Source organism: Juglans regia, chromosome 2 (assembly GCF_001411555.2).
Source record: "Juglans regia cultivar Chandler chromosome 2, Walnut 2.0, whole genome shotgun sequence".
NCBI lineage: Eukaryota > Viridiplantae > Streptophyta > Magnoliopsida > Fagales > Juglandaceae > Juglans > Juglans regia.
This window is the reverse complement of record NC_049902.1, coordinates 4,214,871-4,236,144: the sequence shown is the minus strand read 5'-3', so window position 1 is coordinate 4,236,144 and position 21,274 is coordinate 4,214,871. Positions and strand designations below refer to the sequence as shown.

The 21,274-nt window shown below is 34.8% G+C and overlaps 1 protein-coding gene and 1 pseudogene across 2 annotated transcripts; one reads left to right on the top strand and one right to left on the bottom strand.

Moving 5' to 3' along the window:
* Positions 1-1,474: 1,474 nt before the first annotated feature.
* LOC108999254 (hydroxyproline O-galactosyltransferase GALT6) lies at positions 1,475-6,362 on the bottom strand. 2 transcript variants are annotated; one of them, XM_035687614.1, is made up of 8 exons: positions 6,231-6,362; positions 5,239-6,091; positions 3,751-3,983; positions 3,383-3,673; positions 3,149-3,277; positions 2,821-2,994; positions 2,176-2,283; positions 1,475-2,044 (listed from the first exon to the last, which is right to left on the bottom strand). In XM_035687614.1, exons 2-8 carry the CDS (start codon positions 6,080-6,082, stop codon positions 1,835-1,837), a joined length of 1,989 nt encoding a protein of 662 aa, XP_035543507.1. In that variant the 5' UTR covers positions 6,083-6,091; positions 6,231-6,362; the 3' UTR covers positions 1,475-1,834. The 2 variants fall into 2 exon arrangements, with proteins under 2 accessions (XP_035543507.1, XP_018831665.1); XM_018976120.2 differs by having other exon boundaries at positions 5,239-6,362.
* Positions 6,363-13,815: 7,453 nt separating this feature from the next.
* Positions 13,816-15,459, top strand: LOC108999125 (annotated as a pseudogene).
* Positions 15,460-21,274: the final 5,815 nt, after the last annotated feature.

Genomic DNA, 21,274 nt, shown 5'->3' with positions numbered 1-21,274 from the left:
ATTTCATCTAATTATTACAACTTTTCTAAATTTTCATACAAAATAAAATAAACAATTTATTTTTTTCAAATCTCAAAATAAAAATAATATTAAAAAAATATATTTTAACAATATTTTATTCAACTTTTATCTCAACTCATCTCATCCCATCTTATCTGAGAAAACAAATTAAGCCTTAAGCACCTAGATTGGACATCAATGTGCTATAACTTGTAATCACGGTATTCTTCTATAGTTCGTAAAGATCTTATTAATAAAACTTGCAAGATCTCATCCTCTTAAATAATTAAATAATAATAAAAAGAAAAAAAAAAACCCCTTGCTCCATATAGATCTAGAGGAGGTGTAAGCCAGATGGATTGGATCTTAGGGTTGATTGTGGTTCACAACTAGACTCCATTGAGATGCATGCAAAAAAAAAAAATGTAAAAAATGTTAGTCTATGCATACCAACACAAAAAGTGAAAAATAGGTTTATCCAATATGATTCATGTGAGGAAGGTAATGCATGAAAGTTGAGTTGTCAAGGAAAAGGTCATCAATTTTGTACATGAAGTTGCAATGGGGAAATAGATGCTCATGTGTTTCATGAGGTGTCATTATCAGAAGTTGGTGAGGATGGTGTACGTATGTTGCTTGGCAACGACTTCACTACAGCTTTCCACTGTGGTTTTCTGGATTTCAGTGCTGGACACAGCCAATTTTTGGACTCATTCCACAGGGTTAGGGCTGGTTTAAGACTTTGAAAGTGAAATCTCACTCGTACTCTGTGGGCTAGACAAGACTCACTGTTTGGATTTTGTTGGATACAGTGACCGTTCGATACACAAAATATATTTACATTGTCTCGCACATTGTGTAAATAACATACTCTTTAACCATGTAGGAATAGCTTTAGATAAGTAAATATTTCGACCCAAGAATAACGTATCATATTCATGAGCTTGAATAAATTCATGGCTTAACTTATCTCATAAAACCGATTCTACAAGAGATGATTGTTCATTCCTTATAAATATGCCCAAAATCTTATCTACAGATAATGTGAGATTATTCCTCGACAAAACTAAAGATGGATTGAAGATGTATTGGGAGTTTTTAAAATATTTATGGGCGAGTGCTTACCCAACGAATGTGTTCCGCACCAAGACGAGGGGAAACAAACCAGTCTGTCGGTGCTATCATCAAGTGAAACCCTGACCATAATGGAGTGATTTCTCAAAATGGAAAAGCCCATGGAAATATATATATATAAGCTAGACTAAAATTTCTGTTATGGAGAATTTCTGTTAAATGAGACGTCCCCTGTGCAATGGAGGAGGAGAATCTGTTTTGCATTTGTGTGAGTTTCCATGGCCTCTGAATAGCACCTACTACTGGGTTCAAATGATTCTAGACCTTGTGAAGATTATTATTATTAATATTGATATCCATAAAAAGAAAGGCAGGAAGGACGGACTAGACAAGCAACTTCGATACCATAAAAGAATAAGATGATTATCATTTCAATGTGCTGCTGTTCTACTGTAAATTACAGGACTTGGATTCGTATGATTTGTTCCCTGCACATTTAATCTCATCATCTTCCATCATCATCAGGCCCAAAATGGAGGAAAGGGGGGGGAGGGGAGGGGGATAAAAAATAAAACAAAAAGGAAAAGAAGAACAAAAAAATGAATTGAATTTGTTGAGGGCATTTTATACCGGGTCAGAAACAAACTAACCCAACTTCCACAGAATATACAATAGACTATGCTATGACTGCAAAACTTGTTATTGTTTGTTTCCACTGTTCTATATCGGATTGTGAAGATGATCGGAAAGACGACAGTCATCATCTCATGTCGCAGCAGCGAGGCCTTCCCTGTGTTTGCAATTTGGCCCACATGCACGTTATCTGCCTTGGGGACTGGTAATGGGCTGTATAATAATCTTCTATGCACCCAAACTGGCAGAACTTCAAGCTATGCACATACACAACCGATTTCGTGCTGTTGAATTGCTCCACCCACATTCCCATACTCACATCTTCCATTTTAAACATCTACACGTGGTAGTACTTATAATAAGATTCAGCAAAAAAAATGAAAAAAGAGCATGCACACACAGGTCCCATAGTCGACATGCTTGCCACTTGCACATCGCAGAGAGAGAGAGAGAATGAGAGTGTCTTACCCTTAATTTATGTCTTTCAAACTCTGATACAATGAAGTGTGCAATGTCAGATGACAAAATATAGCCTGGTCCATTTGCATATGGTGGATAATCTTCTTCTGGCCACTCCTGAAACCACCACCAAATGGCAAAGATTTGGCAAGAGAGTCAGTATCGAGAGTGCATTAGAAATCCCAACAAAGTAATCGATAATGTAGCATTCAATGGTAATGCAAGCAATTCTCACAACTCCAAACTACAACTTCAAAAATACTTATCTATGTGAAACATGATTGAAATCTTCTTCTCACAGGCAAAATACAGGGGAGAAGAACAAAGACAAAAAACAAAAAATATAACCCGTGAACTATCTCCAACCGGTTTTACAAGAAAAAAAAAATGCAATTCATGAAACAATTTGATGTCAGCTTTTTTCTTTCTTTTTTTTCTTATGTCATAACTAACCCGTAGAAGAGCCTAACTACATCTGAGACACAGAATTTTGCAAAACTACACTGTAATATAGAGGACTTGGATTAACTTAGAAAATATCATCTAAATAAGAATGCCTTGAGTCAACATAAAAGTCAAATTATACAAACTACAGAAACAATAAACTATTTTAACTATACTAGTGGTTCTTAGAACCTATAGGTACTTCCATACCTCATATGTTACCGCCCATTTACCATAGCGCAAGGGCTTATGGTAGTAATTTATGTTTCCAATGTACAAGCTCCTACCCTTGGGCACTTTCTTTGCTTCATTAAAAACTGCATCTACTCTCACAAATGTGTCATCATCACACTTCATGATATACTTCGCAGATACTGTGCGAACCTGTCAACAACAAATGACATTTAAGTGTGTTGATTATTTTTTTGAATAGTAAGTGTAGGTTATTCTTCAAAGATCACTGCAACTGTAGTGATCTTTGAAGAATATACTAAGGTTAATATTAAATTCTCCAATTTATATTTTTTCCACAACTCACCCCATATTCACAGATGGCAACAGTTTTCAACACTACGAGATCATAATTGTCCATGTAAGGGACAATAACAATATCTCCAAAGAACTCTGCTTCTTTCTTCAATTCAACATTCACTTCTTTTCTTCCATTCTGTCACAATAGTGATTCAAAAGGTATTTAACAATCTCCTCCATGAATTTTGTATATTAGAGAAAAACCATCAACACTACAAGTGCCAAAATTGTTGAACCTCACCAGTGCTACAAAGAAACGAGCTACCACTGTTGAAGATTTGATAAGCTTATGCTGCATCCAGGACTTCCTTACAGCCATCCGTTCGGCAAAGTGGTTGCCAGCTGAAAGAATACCAATGAAAAGCTCCACATCCCCATCTGGAAGTGGTGGAGCCTTCCATCTGTTTGAAAACTCAAGATGTCGTTGTGGAGAAAAACTAGGATGTGAACTAGGTAAAGAGGCAGCAAATACTGAGTGGATATCAACATCCCCCATCACTGATAGCCCAGTGGCATCCTCCAGAGTAAATCCCTGTTGCAATTAATAAAACAATCTTAGAAGAAATCCACATCCATCCCAAGGAAAGTAGGTTGCAGAACAGTACTCACAGTGCGATATGGAAAAGAGATGACATGCCTCCCGTCAACATTAACATGATACCCCTCTAATCCAGCAGTAAGAGTTAGAACAAATAGCTTGCCCTCTGCAAATGGGTATGGCCAGTCAACAGTAACCTTTTTTGTTCGGCCTATTAGCCGATTCAACCACCATGTTGCCTTAGACTCCTCTGATCTTCCATCATCATCTCGAATCCACTTTTCACACTTCACCTGACCATCAACTGCAGCCAGACAAAGGAATTACTCAGTTTGTTGCTACCACAGAGAAAATGGATGAAGCCAAGAGAACACTTTCCACTATAAAGTAGCATTATTTTCTTATTTTTATTTTTATATTTTTTTTGGAGGTGGGGGGAAGAGGGAGAGAATTAGAATATGAGGGAGACAAAGCAGATTTGAGGAGAACCAATGCCAATAATGATATATAAATTGAAATAAAAGACATTATCAAGGAAGAGAGCCCCTACAAAATCCTCTATTTGGGGGTCTTGTTTCCCCCTTAAATGCTTTAGGGGTGCAAAGGTGATGGAAAGAGATGTTTTGAATCTTGTAACTGCCAGGCCAACCCAAACCAGTTTATAATACCAGGTAGTCCATTCTTTTCTCACATCTTCTTCAGAAACAATATGAGCACCATATTTCCCTGGCCGCATGTTTCAGCTACACTTTAATAATCAACATGTGCAAATACTTCTGCTGCCTTCTCGGGGACAATTATTCTGAAGACCACTAGGGCATACAGGCTACAAACCCAGTAGCCATTTCCCATCCCTTAAACCCCCCAGCGTTGGCAGGATTTGATCACGTGTCTACTGAGAAACTCAAAGTTGCAATTATGGGTAGGCCAGATTATAGATGAAGTGAGCTAAAATCACTTCCTATCACACCGTGGATGAATCACTTCCAGATTATAGAACAACTAACATCAATTTAAAAACATAAATTCGTGGATGAATCTTAATTTTAAATTGCTAATGTTCTAGCCCCGACACACCAACAAAATCCTGAGCAATTACAATCTATAGGTTGCTTTTCGTAAAACCCTCCTGAATACTAGTCTTCAACCTATTAAATACTTCAAAGGAGAACAATTTATAAAAGCAGTTTGACGAAACAGCAAGACACATTACATTGTACTGAGATAGAATACTTCCTTAAGATGCATCAAGTCTGCTTCAATTTTCTAAGCCAGGTATCAAAACCCCAACAAGAAACTTTGTTTTTTGAAACATAGTCACCCGAGGAATAAAATCAAATAATCACCGACTAGTTTCTTTAACATCTATAAATTCTGAAACAGTGGTAGGTAGCTTTACTACAAGTTAGCGCCCCAGAATTCCAGTCTATTGTGTCAAAAAGGACCTCCTTTTATTGACCCCATCACTCGAAGAGATGCGGCAACGGAAAACCAAACAAAGCAGTTCCATTTCAAATACTACGTAGAATTAACAACAAAAATCTTTACTAATGACTCACCGGTTTCTTCTTCAGCCTTAGACTTCCACCCCTCGCACCTTAACGCCGAGCCCCACTGCATCCTATAGCAAGTATTGAGCTCAATCACGGGCCTTCCGCTCCAGTCCCCTTTCAACCTCGGATTGAAATGCAAAACTCTGGGTGGGTCCTCGCCCTCAACAACCTTCAAGCCCTGCAACTCCACCATAAACTGCGACACCATCACCACGTCCTCCTCGTCCTTCACCAGCGCGATCTTGGGCTCGTGTTCAGCATGTGCCGGCCTCGGCTTTCCAACCAAAGTCACGTGCGATCCCAATGTGAGCCCGCAGGGTAGCACCATGACTTGCTTCCGCGTCAATAAATCCGACCCGGATAGCGAAACCGAATGGGGGCACTGCTCCACCGACCGGTTCTGGATATTTTCGACGATAACTTTAGCCTTTCCTGATTCAATCTCTGCCCAGATCGTTTTCCCCACTTCCCATGCCACCACCGCCGACTTGTAAAGCGCTGAAGCCGCGTCCCCGCGACCCGACTTGAAAGTCTTCTGATCGAACGCCAATCCAGATAACATCCTGTACTCGATGGGTCGAGACTGAGTCGGCTGGAGTGAGTTAAGGGATATGAGTTTGTTGGGGCGAGTAGGCGCTCCTCGTTCTTCCAAGTCCTCCTCGGACTCAAGCCGAAAGGGCCGGGAGAGAGCTTCCTGGGACACAACACCGAACCCAGTTCTGAAAACGAATGGGATTTCAAGGGACACCAGAAGCATATACAAAAGCCCCGCTCCGATCAGAATCTGAATCGATCTCTGCCTGCTCAGAGACACGAACATGTCGTACTTTTCGAATTTTCCCCTCTTCATCTGAAATTCCTAACGCAAAAAATCCCCAATATTCAACAGTGTCGGAGTTCAAATTTTTGAATATTGTGAAAAACACAGAAAAATATTCTACTATATATATATAATATGAAAAGCTGCAAAGAAAGAGTGGTAGGTCAGCAACACCAACAATGGCTAGAAGCGCGTAGAGTAAGGGAAATGGAGAACAATTCCGGAGCGGTTTAAGGGAATTGGGATTAGTAATGGAAGACGATGACGAAGCTCTTTCCTGGAATCAACGATTTTTTGTTTTTTTTAACTTTTCAACTCAAAAAATTAAGAAAATAAATTAATTAATAGGAAGTTGAAGAGTCAAAAAACTGAAGAAAAGACAAAAGACAAAGAAACGGTAAGTGGTGGGGTTCGGAGGACTCTAGTAGAGTACTCGCATCCAATTGGGACTGTTCTTTCTTAACGATGTGAACCTGATAATTAGAATGGGTAATAAATTGACACTTCCCCATGACTGTTCTTCCAAAAGGTCATCATCTATAAAATACAACTGTCATAGTTATTGTAAAACAAAAAAAAAGGAAACTGTCATCGTAAAAAAAAAAAATTAATGTCAGATACAATTTTTATTTAGAGATTGTAATATAGGTCTAAATAATTTTATTTTTAAATTTTTTTAAAATTATAAAAATATTTTTCTTAAAATGATATTTTTTCTTATTTAATAAAAAGTCTGTATATACAATTTTCAAGTGGAGACTACAAATAAAATTTCTTTAAAAAAAGTTACACAAAACTAATGTGAAAATATGGATAATGATAGAGTTATTATTTTCTTATTATCATTATTTTTTATTTTTATTTAATTTTTTATTTTATATAATGATTAAGAAAATGACTATTAATAAAATTACTAACAAACAAAGAAAAACAAAAACAAAAATTTGACACCTCCCCTTCACTTTGCTTGCTTGTTTTGTGTTCAAATAGGATGGATTTATGTAAATTTTTGAATCTCAAATCATAAGCTCGAGTATGCAATGATACAATATTTAGAAAATAAGACACGTGTCCATTATTTAATAGATTAATTACAAAATCAATATTTGAATTTTCACATTTTGCAAATCAAGACCAATTCAATATCAGTATGCCACGAGGTATATAGAAATTCTATTTACGGTTTTGAGTAAAAGATTGCGTATGCAGTCTTATTGATGAATGTGGATAAAAAAAAAAAACAGCATTTTAAAAATATGTCATCCACACCGGTGTGGATACAAAAAGAAGTATTTTTTTTAAAAAAAAATAAAAAAGAAAAACTCTATAAATAAAGTAGATGAGAAATGTTAAAAGGCAAGATTGATCACAAAAAATGGGGTTGAGATGTGTAGCTTTTTTTACTTTATTAATTTTGTAAAGAGAATAATAATTTTTGGGAGCGTCTTGATCAATTAATTTCAATAGCAATAGCATGATTTAACCCATTTTGTTGCCATCCTTTTCTTATTCCTCTAAATCATGATTATGTCCCTGTCGGTCATCATTTTAACAAAAATACCCCCTTTTTTTTTTTATTTTTTTTGTTCTCTCTCTTTCTTCATTTCTTAATCTAACATAACTATTTTTAACAACTTTTCAGTCCTTCAACGTTCAAACTGATATTCTCCCTACCAAAATGGAAAATAAGCAGTCAACTACAAAACAACAAGTTATGTTGGCAGCTACTCGTTGAATTAACAAGTTTTATTATTTATAGAGAAAATATAAATGTAAGCCTACTGTTTATGGAAGCCGGCGCACACCTAGTGCATTGAATGAAAAAAAAAAAAAAAAAAAAAAATTGGGCGGTGTGCTGCTGATGCGTAGCACAGCCCTTATTTATATATGGAAAACACTATTCCCATACCGAAATCTTCTGCCGAATTTTTTTTTACTTAATAATTAAGTAAGTGTTTTTAAATGAATATGTATTTTTTTTTAAATATCTAAATAGTTTAAAAAATGGTGAAAGAAAAAGTAAAAAAAAAGAAAAAAATGTTTGAGTGTTCGGTAGAGAATTTCTACTTGTGGACGTAGCAACGTCCTCTATATATATACATACACACACATTAGGGAACGGTCTCAAATGCGTTAGTCTCGAGGTGCACCTAATATATTGATTTAAATAAAAAAAAGAAGTGAAAAAGTCAATAATTTATTTGTCTGAAAAAAAAATACAAGATTAAAGAAAGACAAAAAATCAAAATTAAAAAAAATTTAAATTTCAGCAAAGTATCTAACCACGAGGCTATTAACATAATCATTTATTAAATTCTACAAGGAAACTACACATCAAATGGTCAAGGATTTTAAGGCTTTTTTAATAAAATAAGACTTAATGAACTTAACGAAAAAAAATAAAAGTTACTATTCACAATTAGATAGTCACTTATTATAATAGAGTAGATATATATTATCTCGAATTTATAAAGAAGCAAAAGAGATATAAATATATTAAATTGTATAAAAATTCTATTTGCAGTCTCTAAATGGAGACTGCATGTGCAAGCTCTTCATTAAATAAAAAAAAAAGTATCATTTTAAAAAGGATATTATTATAATTTTAAAAAAATTAAAAATAAAATTAACAATGCAATCCCTATTTAAAAATTGTACGTTACATTGTTCTAAATTTTATAACATTTATTAAGAAAATCTTGTAAACGCATATGTTTTGTAACTTTTTATAAAATCATGTTTTAAAATAAAAACTTTTTAAAATAAAGTTTTTATTTTGTATAAAATGACGTTATTTTTATAAATTATTTTTCAAAAATATTACTCATTTAAAACGTAGGAGTTATATAAAAAGTTCTAATAATTTCCTTTGTTGTTGATAAATAAAAGATTATTAATGTAACCTTCTTTGAATATGATTGAGTACTTGGGAATCGTTCTAACGGTAAAATAAGCAAAAAGTATCATTAGTAGGGAATTGTGGCATGCATGCGCGGTGCCACCATGAAAATAATTTGAAAAAAATAAGAAGAAATATGCATTCAATAGAGTATGTGACACCCACTGACTTTCAACTTTACCTTTGAAAGCAACAACCACTTTATTTTTCAATGCTAATGCCTATAGTCCGAAAGCATATATTAAGTTTGCCATCGCAATAAATTATGTTTGAGACTTTTTGCCTTCCTTAAACACGAAGGAAACTGCATATTAATGTTGCATCCAAAATTTTTCAAAACCAATAAAACATATTAACTTAAAGCATTTAACTACTATTTAGAAATCATTTCTCTATTATTCACAAATATTCTAAATATACAAACGAGCTCTAAATAAAATTGTTGGTCTACCTTACGCACTACAAGAAAAATGAGCTTTTGTGGCCATTTAATTACGGCGAAAATGTTATTTGTGACCAAAACAGACTTATTTTGGCTGTAAATAGTCATTTCGCTAGAATTAAATGACCACAAATAAATAATTTTCTTGTAGTGACGTTACTTGTTCCGAATCTAAAAACAGACTCTAATTTTATTTTATTTTTATTCTAAATCTCAATATTTCAGTTATATATTATATTTTAAGTGATTGATTAGCAAAACTATTAATTGGAACATACCGTATCAACTAGTGTAAATGATCACTATAACAAAACCATGAAAAAAAAAACATTGTTATATTCAACATATTAATTATTTGGCCATAGTAAGCCAAATATTAAATTGATTTTCCAAGCTATAATACTCTATATTTAATTTAGTACGTAGTTGGCAGGCATGCTTCAACTGAAGGGGTTCTTTGAAGCCACCTGTTGCTGGTTTCCTATTGCAGAAGGTGGATTTCTCATATTAATTCATTTTTTCTGTATTGATTTCTAATTATTCAGCTATAGTTTCTACTTTCTCCAAAAAAATTTATGAGGCTTGGCATTTTTGACTAATTTCATATATGTCATGATCCTCAATTAAGTGATGCCAACTGTAATTCAGTGACCACCATCACTTCTTTTTTTTTTTCCTTCTCTCTTTTTCTCTTCTGAGCACTAAAATCACATAAAGAAAAGCATATAAAGAAACCTTGTCTGCACTAATATCTTGACAACTAACAAATGAATAGTTATCAAATCTATGATCAACACACATTAAAAGCAGCTTTATATTTCAACCATCAAATCAAGAGTCCAATCCCAGCAAAATCTATGAGAGTAAACCCAACAGCTTCAAACTTCCCCCTCTCATTGCTCTCTCTGAATTTCAAGTAGTCTAAAGAGACAAATGGCTTGTAAACCCTCACATTCCTTCTCTAATCACTTCATCTAGTGCTGCGATCACCTTTTCATCCTTAAAGCACCAACAGAAAGCTAGAGAAAAGTGGTTTGCTATTTGTTTGCTGGTTGATATGTGATGGATTAATGTTTGTCTCGTTTGTCTCAGATTAATAGCTCTAAAAAGCCAAAAATAAAGTTTCAAGGGTGAAGAAGGTTGCTGTGTGAAAAGATGAAATTGTCGGGCAACAATGAAAAACCAAAAGGTTATGATGGAATTGTCCAAGAAAGGAAAAGGAATAAAGGAAACTAATATGAGATTTCTAATCAAAGAAGTAAAAGATCTAGAAAGATATAAGATTTGAGGTGGGAGGTCATGATTGATTGATTAAAAGACCACAATGACTACCCAAAAGCTAAAGAAAGGAAAAGATAGTTAAAATGGTTTGGAATAAGGAAATCTTACCAAATAGGCAAAAAAAAAAAAAAAAAAAAACCACAGAGTTCTACGCTTGAATTGATATGGATTATGCTTGAATTCTATGCTTGAATTCCCTGCCTGTCACTCCTAATTTCTTGCTAAAATGTTAAAATTGATGTGAATTCTATGCTTGAATTGATATGGATTATGATATGGATTATGCTTGAATTCTATGCTTGCATTGTTTGACGTGCTTTTGTGTAACATTCCGCTTCCCAAAAAGACATTTTAAAATTTTTGGGGAGCTAGTGTGCTACTACTAAACTTGAACTTAAAAATTTTTTCTTTTTAACAACGCGCCAGATGCGAAAGTTTCCATAAATAAAACAACTTTAATAAATACTGAAAATCTAAAATAGAGTCTGCAGAAGCACTTATTTAAAAAAAAATACGGAAGTCTCATGTGCTTATCAAAATAATTTATTTAAACTTTAAACCATAGAAATAATCATAGCATAATCTGTCTAGGCCTCTGCCTCGCCTCTTGCGGTCAAGTCCTGTCCTGCAGTCTCATCCTTATAAATGTCATCACCTGGAGTAGTTTAAAAAACATAAAAATAAACTAAAATGAGTCGAATACTCAATAAGCAACACATCATACAGTAAACATAATAAACATAAAGTTTCTTGAAAAATGTACATACTCACAAATACATATGTAATTAACATGAACATGAACATAGACTTATCTTTCACTTATCATAGGCCGTTACCCACTGTTGACCCCCGTGAGTTAGGGTTAGCGAATCTAAATAGATTCCAATTCCGCCCGGGACCGCGGGTTGTGGAATTCATACATAAGGAAGATATACTGGGTGCACTACCAACATGCACGACCTGGCAATGCAAGATGCCCATAACATATGAAGACGGTACCTATGTTATGGGCATATTGCATTGTCAGGTCGTGCATACTGGTAGTGCACCCAGTTAGTGACCAGCACCAAGATTGAGTCCATGTCGCTAACAAGAACGACCGTATTGAATGCGATGCCACGCTGTCTGGAACAAACCATGATGTTAAGAACCAACACTCATGCAAGTTGGGAGTTGAGAAAGAAGCCATTTGAAATGGGAGTTGATCCCAATTACTCATACATAAGTTTTTTGCTCAAATACAATGTACTTGATAGATACATGCAGATATTGGTGGACCAAATAAGGATTCTCTCCATTTCATTTAGAAGTAGATGGTATCCATTTAATATTAAGCATGAGGTACTTTGATTATTTCACTTTATCAGTTTAATCACTTTTAAAAGACATAACAATTCAAATACCCAATAGTTTACATTATTATATTCTCAGGTTTCAAGTTTCCCCAAGAAGCCTGGCACCAGAATTCAATCTCTGATTATGGATTTTAATGAATATTATTCCCAAACATCCTTAAAAGCCCCAATCGATGCTCACATTTGAGGTATTTACTCTTTGTAATTTAAGGAGAGTATTAATATATAGGACAGAATGGAGATGATCATGATGTACCTAAGAGCTGCAACTTTACATCAAAAAGCACCGACTCTGCTCATCAATGCTAACGCCATTAGCAACACTGATTTTAAGAGAGAGAGAGAGGCACATGAGGGAGGATTCAAGTTCTATAAATGCCTACCCGGGATTTATTCTCTGCCTACGCTACTATATATATATTTAACATGTCCTCTCATCATTTTATGACATGATATTAGAAGATTGGAGACTATTTATTATATTTTATTTATAAATCTATTATTTAATATCACTTCATCTCGATGATAAGAGATGAGAAAAAAAAGAACGAGCAGAATTTTTCATTTAACTTAGATGTCATGCACATGAGATATCCATTAGCTTGGGCGTGAAGATAGGACATCTACGTGTGCCATGTGTCCCCCTCAATTACCATGACAATCAAGCCACACTTCTTTCTCCCTCTCCAACCTTTTTATTTTTTTATTTTTCCTCCTCTCTCTCTCTGTCTCTAACCTTCTCCTCCCATTAACTTTTCATGGGCAGAGGGAGGGGCCTCTCATTTATCCTCACTTCCCTTTCTTCTTCCTTCCCACATGGTCTATGTTTCATTTCCATAATAATTTTTTTAATCCAAGATGCATTAAATAAAATAGACATATAAATGGAGGAGGTGAGGTAAGGTGTCCCATATAAAAACCTCATTACAATAACTGCAGTGTTTGGGAGAAGAGGGGATGCAATAAAAAAGAATAGGACAAACGAATCATAAGTTCGGGCCCATGTTCCTTGACTTAGCTGAGGAGGAGACAGACGAAAGCGACTTGCATTGATCCAACAAGAAGATCAATTAGTTGTGGATTCTTCAAACCACAACTAGTAGAAAGACACTACAGTTGACTAAATAGGTGCATTTTGTAGGAGAACTCCACTTCTACTGCCACCATGTGTCTAATTAGTTTCTGTGCTTTTTGATAGATTATTGTTTACACTGCACAATATCGATGCTTTCACTTGAGAGTAATGAATGAAGATCTCGATATCATAGATTGTAAACAGTTGAAAGGCACTAGTATATATGGGTGTTCGTATCATATCTTCAATTAGTTGGATACCTTTGTCTAAAATGGTGTTCCTTCATCAAAACTTGTGATTGTTAGGAGCTAAAACAGAAGTCATTTCCTTTGCACAATGAACTAAACAAATCAATAAATTATGTTAACTTAACCGGATTTAATCTTTCGTTTAACCATATAATGATATAAAACACCTGATTCAAACCTGACTCAAATGCTCTTGAAGCCAAGCATTTGAGTATGCATATTGCAAATTTAGTTAAACGGGAGTAAGCCCCATGCTTTTCTTGCCTTCACACTTGTTATACCTTTAAACCCATCTCCTCCATCCTCTCTCTCCTCTCAAAAAGCATTTGGCAAGAGATATTATTTGAAGTTGCATTACTATGATCATCTAGCTCTCCCAACATCATTCTCCTTCATCTCTTTTCTCTCCGTTTCCTGATTTCTTTTTTCATTTTTTCGGTGTGTGTTTGGATGAACAGATGAGATGGTAAGACCTCCTTGCTGCAACAAGCTGAACCTTAAAAGGGGTCTCAGGACAGCACATGAAGATGCAAAGATGCTTGCATATGTCTCAAAGCATGGCACATGTAACTGGACAGATGTTCCTAAAAAAACAGGTTAGTTCAATATTATAGGGTTGGATTAGATGTACATGGTTTGTAAATGGACAAGTTATGACAGATTGTTGTTTCACTCATTGTTTTGATACTGTATGTGAGGAGGTTTGACAGGACTTAAAAGATGCGGGAAAAGCTGTAGCTGCTGGCTAAGATGGACTAATTACCTGAGGCCTGACCTTAAGCATGACAGCTTCACTCTCATGCATGCTGTTCAATACTTCCATTTGCAATTATATGGCATAGCTATAAATCATAATTTATAATCTTTGGCACAGAAAAAAGACTATCAAAAATGTCACACCTTCGTGGTGAGAGCTTGCTGCATACAACTATTCTGCATTGGGTATAGATTGAGAGAAGAGAAAATCTATTTAGAAGTCTTATTTTATACACACCGCTGATGTGGAAGCTTTCCACATCAACTAACTAAAATATGATTGGTGTTTGGGTTTTTATAAAGTTATAATAGGTCATACTATTAGTGATATGCTAACACACCGGCTTATTAATAGCAAAGCTCTTGATAGAAAGTTGTCATTTCTCAGAAGATCATAACAAACACAAGTGACAGCCATTGTAATTGTCTGCTTTCTGTTACTAGTGTAAGGATAGTGGCTTCTCTCTCTCTCTCTCTCTCTCTCTCTCTCATGGATTATGTGTACAGGTGGTCCATAATAGCACAACAACTTCCTGGGAGAACAGACAGCGATGTTAAGAACCACTGGAAGTCTGGAACACCAAGTTAAGAAAGAAGCTTTCTGAAACGGGAATCGATCCTGTTACTCATAAGCCTTTCTCTCAAATACTTGCTGACTATGGAAACATTGGTGGCCTGCGGAAATCTGACACCAGAACTAGCTCTCTCAATAAAGATTTGAAGAATGCAATTGTGCTGAAAGCAGAACCATATCCATCCCCACCACAAGGATTCCCAAACATCAACAGACAAGTGATGCCCTCAACTACATCACCTGAAACAGCACCACCCAAGATACCTTTCTGAATAACAATGAAACTAACAACCACCATTTTGATCTTCTCGCCAAGCTCCAAGCTATAAAGTTGGTCAAGGAAGCCTCAAATTGCAGCAACAACATCACCTTCCCACCACCAATCTTTGTTGAAGAGTCATTGTCGTCTTCATCATCATCATCTCCTACTGTTCCACTGCAGCAAAAGAGAAGTCAACCCTACACTTAATCTGGCATGACTTTCTTCTTGACGATAAATTTCTACCAGCTGATCCTCTTGAACAAGAAATCATGGTTGACCATTCATCGAAGGAATCTGCAAGCCAAAAACACGATGTGATACCTCAAAATGAGACCAATAAGGAGGCTGCCATACAAGAATGTTTGGAAGCTAAAGCAATAGATTGTGCAGTCCTAAGCGATTACTTTCAACCTCCATCTTCCTCTGAAATATCTTTTGTGGACGCCATGCTAGATCAAGCATATCAAATGTTGTTAGACTTCCCAAACCTTTTGGAGGAGCCATTCTACTGCTAAGTTCCCTCCAAGTTCATGGCATTGAAACTATAGCATTAGAAATATAATAGGTAGACAGTAAGGACTCTTCTAAACCTTTTCAGGGTTCAGGGCAGCCACTTTAACAGTGTGTGAAAACTATAAGGATTTCTAGCAGTCTACTCACAATGCAAAATTCTTCCCACAAGAGCAGTTATTTGGTTAACAACAATGAGTATATTGTATCCGCAGGTTCAAGAAGGAATGGTTGTAAATCGGGGCAGGTTGAGCTGAGTTGGTCCCATGCTAATATAAGCTCTTCTCGGATATTAAGCGCTCACTTTAAGCAAGCTCATCCTTTTCAAACTTTTAGGACCTCATGATTGGCCCAAGTTCTGGCTTTTCTGAAATTGAAGAATGGAAACAATAACAGAACAAAATCATAATGTTTGAGAGCAGCAAATGAGTTATAGCTCAAGCACCACTTTTTTCCGAATGTAAGAAGAGATAGGTGGGTGAACTACCATTGAAAAAAGGTTATTTGTTGATGGTACTTGAAACTAGTCTTAAATGAGTAGTATTATACTATTATCTGGTGGACATCATGTAGAGTGTACATCTGGTGTATGCTACATGTATACAGGTCTCTGTAATAATATATTTGGAAGCGTGGCTAAGTGAGAAAATAAAGCATCTTGGATTATAAAAAAAAAAAAAAACTGGAGAAAAAAATGAGCTTCAGAATTCAGGCTAGTTCTTCATCTAGGACCTTGAGTTGTCAACTCGTGTGTTTCCCTATCTACTTGCAAAAGGCAACGAGGAAGAATATCTTGAATTAAACTCGAAGAGGTTTAACTTTTGCACTTTTGTACATACATGATCAGGAATCTCGGATCCATATTTTGATCTGCAAAAGTATATATTGGTGCGGCACTCTGGATAAATGACTTGAGAGAGTATTGTTTGGTCTCTGTTCAGACAATCACGCTTCAGTACTCCAACAAAGCACCTGGGGAATCCCGCCAACCAGCCCACACTGTCTGTATCATGAACAAATTACATTGCGTCCTCTCCTTCCCCTGCAGTATCTGGTGGCAGTAAATCTGCTTTAAGAGATGCTCCTCGGCTGCCATGTCCGTGGAATCAGAAGTTATGCCATCAACATACATATTGTGACATCAAGCTCTATCATCTGTTCCCGCTGAGGTATGTAATCTTCTGATGGAGCAATGCTGCCATGTCTGCTCCAGTTCTGATTGATCCAGCACTTCTTTTTCTTTGTTTTGATTGACCAGCAGAGCCAGTCTTGTTGTCTCACCCCTGGAATCAAGGAATATCAGAAACATACATTTCACATAATCCATTGGGTCTTGAGTGGAAGTCTTTCTCCAATTACCATCTTTCTTTCCGATAAATGGCAGATTTTACGTAAATACAAGTGATGATTTTAAGACACGATTCGGATGGAATTTAATGTCCTTAGTGACGCGACACATATGACACTGTTATACTTTTAATGTCATGTCAACTTCGTTCATTTTTTTTTAGATAAGGTGAAATGAATTAAAATTAAAATTAAAAATTACATAAAATATTATTAGAATATTTTTTTTAATATTATTTTTATTTTAAAATTAAAAAAAAATTAACTTATTTATTTTATTTAGTGTAAAAATTTAAAAAAATTATAATAATTAGATTAGATAAATTGAAAAAAATTATAAAAATAAACGAGACCGAAATTATCTAATAATGTTAGACTTTGACTCAAAGACTTCCAACCGCCTAAGATTATATAATCATAACTCGCTAATTTTGTTAGAATAATGGTCAACAAAAAAAGTGGTTTCCTATTAAAACTCCAACTTTGATAGGAAGTAGAATTGCAGTTGAAGAAAGAAATCGGTCCTCTCTCTACTCTATAAATATATGCATATGAGAGTAACAGTTTTCTAGTGTTTTTCAGATATAGAGTAGAGAAGAGTTGTGGTTATGGATTTCGGTATTCTTTTTATACATATTTTAATTTATTGGGAATTATGAGAGTAAACGTATTTTACAATATTATATAGATTATTAATTTCATGTAAACTTACCGATTCATCATTCTTTGTTGGGCTTGAATCAGAAGCTTATCAAAATGTTTTGATAGAAAAGAGTTAAGAATGTAATGTTATTGCATTGGATTTGGGGGCAAAAAAAAAAAAATTATGTTATGTTTCTTAGTGTTAAGAATATAATATAAATAATTAAATTTTTTTTATCAGTTTAAATTTTTGAGATAAATGATAATTTTACATGATATCAAAACAAGAGTTCTGAATTCTAATCCTTACTTTAGACTCTATCATATCTAATTAAACCGAAATGCTACATACAACCAGCATATACAACCTTTGTATAACCGGTTGATAATTGGGTCCCACTTCAACACTTCCTTCATCCTACTTCTCTCTCACCCCTTTCCTTTTTCCGTCTGTCACAGAAAAGCTTAAAAACTTGATCAATATTTATCGGTAATTCCACGAGCTTCATAGCCTCTCTCTCTCTCTCTCTCTCTCTCTCTCTCTCTCTCTCTCTCTCTCTCTCTCTCTCTCTCTCTCTCTCTCTCTCTCTGTAGTCAAGTCCTTCGTAACCACACTGCGCCACCTTCATCTCTATCTTCATTTGACTCACTATAACCACAGTAACCATCGATTCCACTAACGTTTAGCAACCTGTTTCAATATTCTCATAATTTTGCTTGGAACAGAAACAAAATTTCCTCAAGTTTCAGGCAACATGCATCTCTCTCTCTCTCTTGATTTCTTCCCTTCCACTGCCACCACCAGCCAGCCTCAAGCCATGGCAGGCCATCACTCACAAAAGACCCAACCTCGCTGCTAACCTCCATCGTAGTGAAATTCAAGTAAAAAAACTTATTTTTTTTAACAATAATCAATCATCCAGCAAAAGAAATCACACTAACACTATAACTCCATCAACATAATTAAATTAGCATACAAATCCTTGCAAATATTCTAATTTCTAAAACATAGTAAACCATACCATCTCCAAATTATCCAAAAAAAACAAATTAAAACTATATTTGAAAAAAAAAATCCTCAATGGAGAACTCAGTCTAGAGGGATTTCGACATCACCATCAGTGATCTCCTGCTGCAAGTCCTTGGGGTCATTCCCGTCTACTGTACAACCGACGGACACGCACATACCGAGGATCTCTTTGACTGTCCCAAAGAGGTCATTGGCCATGGACCTATGCCGCATGACCTTTGCAATCTTGTTGACGTCGTCGAGGGAGATGTTCCCGTTATGCTTGATATTCTTCGTCTTCTTTCGGTCGCGCTCGAGCTCCTTAAGGTCCTTGATAACGAGGGCGGCAGCGGAGGGGACAAAGGAGACCTTGGCCTAAAGGTTCTGGACCGTGAGCTTGACCGTGACACAGAGGCCCTTCTAGTCCTTGGCGATCTCCTTGGCTATGAGTGATCGAAAAAAATTGATAGAGTGAGAGAGAGGGAACAAAATGAGAAAGTGGGAAAAAATAATAATTTTTATGCAACCGGTTAAGTAGGGGTTCCCCCAGCCGGTTGCAAGTAGACTTTTTCCTAATTAAATATTCTACATTTTGAGCACATTAATTAAGAATAAGTCTAACTACACGAATAAAGAATGATAAAAATATAATACAACAGAATAACTCGTTTGGATTGAGAAAATATTTTATCTCATTTCATCTAATCATTATAATTTTTTCAAATTTTCACACAAAATATAATAAACAATTCAACTTTTTCAAATTTCAAAACAATAATAATATTAAAAAATAATATTTTAACAATATTTTTTTAATTTTTATTTTTTTATCTAAAATAATCTCATCTCATTTCTAAATCAAAATCAACACAGGTTGCGTTTGGTTTCCAAATTCAGCTAAGCTCAACTAAGTTCAGTCTAATTTTAAGTTGAGTCTGACATCCAAATACTCAATTCTCAAATTACTAAACTCATACCAACTCAAAACCTTCTTATACGTAAGATCCACAATTTTTTTCAACTTTCTTTATACGTGGGACCTACAGCCTTTTTCAATTTCTCATAAAAAATACTAAACTCATCTTAACATCTAAACACACTTTAAATTCAGTTTAGATGGGTCTCACATAACTCCCTATACTACTCAACTCATTACTATTCACAAAATACTTAATTCAGGTCAACTAAGCCAACATCCAAACGCAGCCTAAATCTTATCGTCCTCTTAAGTTTTGATAGACAAGTGTTTTTTTTTTTTTTTTGAATTTGACAAGTGCTTATTTCATGATGAATAATGATAGAGTTATTATTTCTTACTATCTATTTACTATTTTTTTGTATTTGATTTTTTTAAAAAATTTTAATTTACTTAATGATTAAAGAAATTATTATTAGTAAAATTATATATATTTTTAATTTTTTTTAATGATTAAAGATGTTAAAAATTTTAAAAATGATAACAAAAAAAATGTGTTACTACCCTTTTTTTTTTTTTTTTTTTTGAAAATGTGTTACTACCCTTTGAAGATTAGCAAACTCTTTCTGCAGATTTTGTGGAATCTAATGTAGAGATGACATAACATGCTCTTGTCTTGGTATAGAAAAGTGGTTTTGCTTCTTTTGATGCATGTCCTTTTGCTTATATTCTTGCGTGCAGCTGCAGCTCTTTGATTAATAAATCTGTGGGATTTTTTAAACTGAACGAAGTGAGATGGCCTCTCGAAAGAAAATCGGCATGAGAAGGACGTACGGAAATAAGTAATAATTAAGGAAATTCGAGAGAGGCTTGTGGAGAATTCATGTTACTTCATGCTATGCTCTTTGGCATATATATGCGAGAGAGAGAGAGAGAGAGAGCTGAGGATTACAGAAAAAAAATAATAAAGAATAATAATTTATTAGCGTGATAAAGATGAAAAAAAAGAAGATGAAGAATGCGTATGAATATTGTTAATGCCTAATATGAGCGCAACAAGATGAAATGAAAGAAATATTCATTTTGGAGTATGAATATTGATGAAAAAAATGTGTATGAATATTGATTGGTGTGGTTTGGAGCCTCTGTTGGTGGTTCAGTATCTGTACATACATCTATGATAGTGAACAGAAAATAAATATAAAGAAAATAAATAGAGAAAAATATACAGATTTACATGATTCGATATAATGCTTAAATACACAGGACGTTAGAAAAAAAATCTACTATAATATGTTTATTTTATAGTTTCTCATCCTTGTTGTATAATAGAGATCAAAGGTCTATCTTCTGATGGTGGCCTTATCGTTGGAGTCTATGTTGTCAGGTTGAAGAAGTTGAAGCCGTAGTCTTATCCCAAAAGTCGTTTGGAAGAAGCCTCGGAAGTGATCTAATCCCTTCCCTTTATCCTTTGTCTCTAGCTTTTTTTATGTCACATCTCATATTTTTCCTTCTGACATGTTTTCTTTCTTCAGACTTTTGTCTCCTCATTCATTCTCTTTTTCTTTCTTCTTGATGAGTCTTCCCACCTTGAGATGGGCTTAGAGACCCATTATAGGCTTGAGATATTTTATTCCCTCCAAATTATATAGTTGATGTGATCAATTAAGGGGTTGTCCCATAAGTTTCATAAATTGAAATGCTTCAGGATTAATATTTTTCAATCTGTATCCTTATGTTAATATTGTATGATCTATTAAAATAACTATAAGAAGAATTTCGGAAGAATTTACACATACGATACGAGGCCGACTTGCAAGAATGTCATTGTTTTTTTCAAATGAATTATTTATTGGCAATTTACGCAATTTATCTTTATCATTCTCGATCACATTTTGTGATATAT

Excerpts from the sequence above, each read along its gene's own strand:
- LOC108999254 (XM_018976120.2), bottom strand. The coding sequence starts at position 6,082 with ATGAAGAGGGGAAAATTCGAAAAGTACGACATGTTCGTGTCTCTGAGC. Across the intron at positions 2,284-2,820 it reads AATGGGCGGTAACATATGAG|GAGTGGCCAGAAGAAGATTA; the intron begins GTATGGAAGTAC and ends TGGTGGTTTCAG. Across the intron at positions 2,045-2,175 it reads TTGAAAGACATAAATTAAGG|ATGTTTAAAATGGAAGATGT; the intron begins GTAAGACACTCT and ends TACCACGTGTAG.